This window comes from Triticum aestivum, chromosome 4B, assembly GCF_018294505.1.
Source record: "Triticum aestivum cultivar Chinese Spring chromosome 4B, IWGSC CS RefSeq v2.1, whole genome shotgun sequence".
NCBI lineage: Eukaryota > Viridiplantae > Streptophyta > Magnoliopsida > Poales > Poaceae > Triticum > Triticum aestivum.
Window position 1 is genome coordinate 649,433,348 of NC_057804.1, and position 6,024 is coordinate 649,439,371.

A 6,024-nucleotide genomic window follows, 5' to 3' on the forward strand; every position below is an offset into this window, starting at 1 on the left:
GCACCGGGGCCCAGTGCGCCATTACTAGTTTAAACTAGTAATGGCGCACTATTCCCTGGTGCGCCATTAGTAGTTTTGCCAAAAAAAACAGAATTAAAAAAATATAGTAGTGGCGCACTATGCGGCTGGTGCGCCATTACTAGTTAGAAGTAGTAATGGCGCACTGTGCCCTGATGCGCCATTAGTATGTTTGGAAAAAATAAAAAAAATTGTTACTAGTGGCGCACCATGTGTCTGCTGCGCCACTGCTATATAGTAGTGGCGCACCACATGTCTGGTGCGCCATTAGTGGCCATTCCATCTATAGCCCTTTTCCTAGTAGTGGACATGGCAGGCCTGCCTGGGGGCGCCCATATCCACCCCATATGTGTGTTGGATATGGGAGTGTCGTTCAGCCCGGCCGTTTGAGACCCGTTTGAGGCGTCCGTATGGGTTGATAAAACATGACCGGTCAGTGACCAGGCATCCCGCCCGAGCGTACGAGGCAAGTTTGAGAGCCATGTCTATCAAGTGTTTTCAGCATCATACTTGTGGTGATGATGACTCTAATTCCCTCGAGAACGTTTACTACCCAAGCACTGTTCACGTAGTTTACTCTCTTTACTTTACTGTCTTTTATTTCTTGTTTGTAGTTTAGTAAACACTATCCTTTTATTTTTCTGCCTAGCAACTTACTGTAATAGGCTATCTCCAAACTACGGTTTGGGTGCATACGTAGCCACGTAAGTGATAGCGTAGTTGCAGGGTTTGTAATTCATTTCTATTTGCTTGTTGTGGGTTTGACACTTCATTTATCATGAAAGTGCTAGAACAGCCATGTGCACTTGCAGGTCACCAAGCATTTTCTGGTGCCGTTAATGGGGAGCATAGCGCTTGGTTATTGCTTACCCGCTCGCATATAGTTTATTATGATTGTTGCTACTTAACAAAAAAATACCAAAAAATGAATTGCTTTCAGATGTCTTCTGCAGGAATTATAATGGCTACAAGAAAACAAAACGAAGAGAGAGGAATGATATATTCTCAATACCCATATTCATTTGAATGTATTGAAGTTGGTAATTATTTGGAGGCATTGGATTATTGCGCTAAAGGTATAATTTGCATATCCATAATTTTGTGAGCATTGCAAGTCCAATTGCCATATGAGCTTTAGCTGCAAATTTCACCCTAACCCTGTTTTAGCATAATATAATCGTGATTGCTACATGTTTGATTATGTTGTAATTTATGATGAACTAATGCTCTATTGCAGAGAATTAGAACTTATTAACAGGGTGAAGGAGTTCTCTCTACAACATGAAGGGATCTTGAAACACATGGGTGTGTTGGAGAGTATTCATAAATGCTTTATTACTAACAACCTCAATAATGCCCTTTTATTAAAGATTATGAGAAGCGGACTGCCGCTTCCCAAGCATCTATGCTGCAGGAACATAACTTCATAAAATAATCTGAGGAGATGATTGAGCGATGGGAGAAATTTTAAGGAACCACTTTCCAAGAAGTGTGTCTAGGAAAAAAGCTGAAGAAGGAGCATGGAGATGAAGGAGGGAACAACCGCCTTCCAACAACTCCACCGATTATGGTAAATTCCTAGACACCATTAATGCCCAGCTCGATGATCATTTATCATATCTATGTTCTATTAGAGCTTTCATGGATCCTATTGAAACTATGGTTGAATATTCTCCATCGAAGGATATGGTGAGGGCTGATGTTTCAAAGATTATTGTTATAGATGAGCTAGATATTGGCATTGTTCTCGATGTGCCTCCAATAACTCCTTTTGATAAAACACCAACTGGTATTCGTCTTAGGGATGAGATAGCAGAAAAGGAGGGTGAGTTGCTTGCACTAAGAGAGTTATGGGAGAGTGATGCAACCACCATGATGCCAGATTACTCCTCTTTGCCTGTGGATTTGTCAATATTGGACAAACCCCAAATTACATATTCTGATATTGATCTTGATGATATATGAGCTGATTTTCTGCAGGCTCTCCATGGACCTCCTTTGGAGAGTAAATTACAAAGTCTTATGGATGATAATAGCCTTGATAATGAATTTTCAAATTTGGATACTGATATTCCTAGGTACACTGATGAAGAAGAAGAGGTTTATGATTTCCCAATAGCTCCATAACCTCTCAGTTATAAAAATATTGTCAGATTGCAGCTACTAACCTTGCAGGCATCTCCAATGAACCGGATGCATCGGTACTCGCCCAGAAGCGAGTATGAATTTACATATATGATTCTGATGCACCGAAAGTGAGTAGGACTCTGGCCGAGGTCTGCTATGAGGTGCTCCAAACCCCGGTCGTATTTCGGTCACACACCCAGGGTCGACATCCTGTGGGATCCAGATGGATGACCTAACGGAGCACAAAGGCTAGCTATATGACTATAAAGGAAGCACTGCCTGGGAGGTAACCTTTATATAGGGTTGAATGTTTCCTTTGTCTTGGTTGGACACCTTTATATAGGGTTGTAGGTTGGTGGTTGTCAACCCTCATCTTGGTGTTCTTGCGTTGTATGTCGTGGACTCGTCCATGTTTGATGATAGTATGAATACTTGTGAGGAAACTGGAGGTAGTAGAGGTTGGTCTCCGAAGCATGCCACCAATACCACACATACACAGGCAAATATGAGCCAATTTTTTTATGCGCCGCATGGGAATACAGTGAAAACACTTCCCCTCAACAAGCCCCATTAGAATTCAAAATGAGGTTGCCACGCGTGTTTGCCGATATTTTGACTCTCGTGGAGTCGTAACTTCTTTCTGCTTATCTCGGCGCCTGATGAGAGTATTTTTGCACGTGTTTTACCCGTGTTTAAACCAGAGGATCTCATATTTTCTAAGATATTCACTTCGATATGATCATCAATGACTAATAAAAGTGAAAGATCTCAAATCACTTTGTTTATTGTTCCCTACAAGAACGGGACAATTTAGGTGCTAAATAAAACTGTACTTAGAAGGCAATAGGTGTGGCAATAAGTCCAGTCAATAGAAAGTGCACAAGAGGTTCCAGAGAAGAATACTACGACTGGTATGAGATAGTCTGCTCGTACTAATGGTCGTACCACCTACCATCGCCTCGATGACGTCAACATTGACATATTCCATGAAGGCACCCAAGGTCAATCGCGATGCGTCAGCCACAAACACTATTCCAAACACCGGGACCATATAAGGAGAAGGAAATATTTTTGGAGAGGAGAGTAGCTCATCTATTCATCCAAGAAGCCACAAGTAAGTGGCCACCATTCCAATCCACAAGTACTACAAGGTAGATGATGTTAATGATGTCATTTCTAATCGTGTGATCAGTTGTTCCAAAAACATTTGTCAGCTGTGATAAATTGATACTATATCACAGAGTATTTTTTTATAACATTTCTTTGTTGTAATATTGTATCACGGAGTATACGAAGCAATGTCTATGATTATGCAACACAAGACAGTTAATAACCTCTAGGTTGGATGAAGGGTGCTTGAAGGAGAAATGGGCTTTATTATTGAAAGATTGGTAGCATGCTTCTATATCTATTTAAACCAAGTAGTTCACACCTTTGTGCAACATGTCTAATGCCATTTGCAATCTTTTTGGAACTATTTGCAACCAAGTTCTACATATAAACACATTAAGCCCCATCATCGCTTTCAAAAGTCTCACGTTACAACATTTAATGGCGACCATAGTTAAACATACCAAAAAGTACAACCCTACCTTTCACAATACCCCCCACCCCCTTGCATCCTAAACAAGGAAGAAAAAAAAGGAAGGACAATGTAATAGAAGAAAGAATCCTAAACAAGGGAAGAAAGGAACAACATTCTAGTAGAAGAAAACTGCAATGCCACTTTTACTTGATCTCTCACATAAAACCAATAGTCAGGAAAATCATAACTAGACCAACGACGGGCATTTTCACTGCTAGTTCTATTTACCTCTGCTACAATGATTATCTGCCCCGTTGGTTTTCCTAGGTTGGATTGTGCCTTGACCTCATGTGAACAACCTTTCAGGGTGGACCGATTTTGAAGGATCTCAATTGAATCCTAGGGAGAAGGATAAATACACTTGACCTTTTTTGGTTGTGTGCTAGAAGAGATAGGGAAGCACAACGTCAGATGGTATAGTCGTGTATTTTCATGTCAACACATTCTATATTTGAGACGAATATAGTTAGTTCTTCATCCATGGATTGAGCTTTTTTAAGTGATGTCTGTTAGAGTTATATTGGTGATGGCCTTTGGCCTTTTGTATTCTAGCCTTTTAGCATCCTCTTGTACATATATATGATGGCTTTGGCCTCCTAGTAATACAAGTTGCTTTCCTTACATGGTATTAGAGCCTAGGTTTATGTCTCCTCTGCGTGCCGCAACTTCACGCTCGATCTCGATTGGAAATTTTTTCCGTTCTTCATTTGCTTCCGCTTTAAGAACACGAGCTGCAACTTGTCAGCGTCTTTCTCCGCCGCCGCCGCTCTCTTGTGATCTGGCCAGCGCGTCCCTGCAGGCTGCTTCGATCTCCTGCTAGGTGTATGCTTGGTTGCCGTTGTGAATAGTTCCTGCATCACATACACTTCTCAACCTAGCCTGGTTGAACAAAAACAGGCCCCAATACGCCATCTGCAAGTTGTTTGGTTGCCTGCATCTAGTGTCCCTGCATTAGGTAATATGCAAGTGCACTTTGTTTGGTTTCCTGCGTTGGCCCTAGCGGCACATGAACACGGCGTTTGGTTGCATACATCGTACATGTTGTGCTTACCTTGTACCCTAATTGGTGAGCTTACCCACAATGATCACACCTAACACACCAACGCCATAACACAGCAATGGCGATGAACTAGGAGAAGATATTCTTCAGCTTCAGCCCAAACTGACGATCCACCTTAGCACCTTCCACTTTGACACCTCCAACATTGCCACTGTCAACACGGCTGCCTCCGTGCTTTCGCACCCAGGCGGAGTAAGCTTGTTCTGCTGCCTGCCTAGTCTTGAACCCTCTATAGCTGTTGTTGCTATAAGATGCCACTTGTGCATTGGTTTCTTCCCATGAACTATAAACCCCTGGAGCCTTACCGATGAACACGGCATACCACTTTCCCTAGCAATGTACAAGAGCAAGAGTTGAAGCAGCAAATCAATGGAGCACACAAGTAGCAAGCAAAGTAGCACACAAACAACAATGGAGAAGAAGAGAAGTAAAGCATGTGTGATCATATGGCATAGCAAGTTCAACCTAGCACTACCTTGGTGTTAACCTACCACCACATCCAAAAGAGGGTGTCGTCCTACCACCGCAAGTTCACCATCAGCATGAGGGGTTAGTATATACCACCTCACCAAAATATCCACACCATCAAATTGTTTTTCAACCCTAACTACACAAAATGTACGTCGTCATCGTCATCATCATCGTCGTCATCGTCACCACCGCCATCGCTGTCGGGGATCATGCACGCTCACAAGCAACACTACTCTAGTAGTAGTGCTTGCCTAGCCAGCATCTAAGCCACAGCACCCTATGAGCGCCTGCCATGGCAACGAACCCAACACCCTAGGCCTTGTTGTCATGCAGGTGGTTGAGAGCTGCCATGAGAGCCTCGTCGCTGAAGCCACCCTGGGTCATAACAGCGCCATACAGGTCAGGGTGGACGTCAAGGGGTTTGCACTCCCTGATGGCTGTTGCAACCTCCTTCACCGCCTCAGTCATGCTGCAAAAGACATTGATCTCCTCCATCAGGCCTCCTCTCTTCCTATTCCTATCATGGATGGGGTCAAATGGCTTGTCGAAGGGCTTCGCGGCTGGCCTGTCAGGGCCATCAAGGACCTTGACGTCCGGGGTCCCAGGGAAGTCTGGCATGGGAGAACTAAGAGGCTCCCTCGAGCCCATGGCATGCTTCCTAGTTGCTAGCCCAAAGGAGAAGATGTGCTACATCTGGTTGTAGTTTTGTATGGGTGTGTTGAGGAACTCAGCGTCCCTTGGGTGGTCCTAAGAATGAAACACA

The 6,024-nt window shown here is 43.3% G+C and overlaps 1 protein-coding gene across 1 annotated transcript in view; it reads right to left on the bottom strand.

Annotated features, from left to right (window-relative positions):
- LOC123090352 (serine/arginine repetitive matrix protein 3-like) overlaps nt 1-5,729 on the bottom strand; it is an 18,970-nt gene extending 13,241 nt beyond the window's left edge. The window contains exons 1-3 of the mRNA XM_044511690.1: nt 5,580-5,729; nt 4,898-5,120; nt 4,782-4,789 (exon numbers count right to left, since the gene is read on the bottom strand). Coding sequence (XP_044367625.1) covers nt 4,782-4,789; nt 4,898-5,120; nt 5,580-5,729 — 381 coding nt within the window. The remainder of the gene's footprint in view (nt 1-4,781; nt 4,790-4,897; nt 5,121-5,579) is intronic.
- Nucleotides 5,730-6,024: the final 295 nt, after the last annotated feature.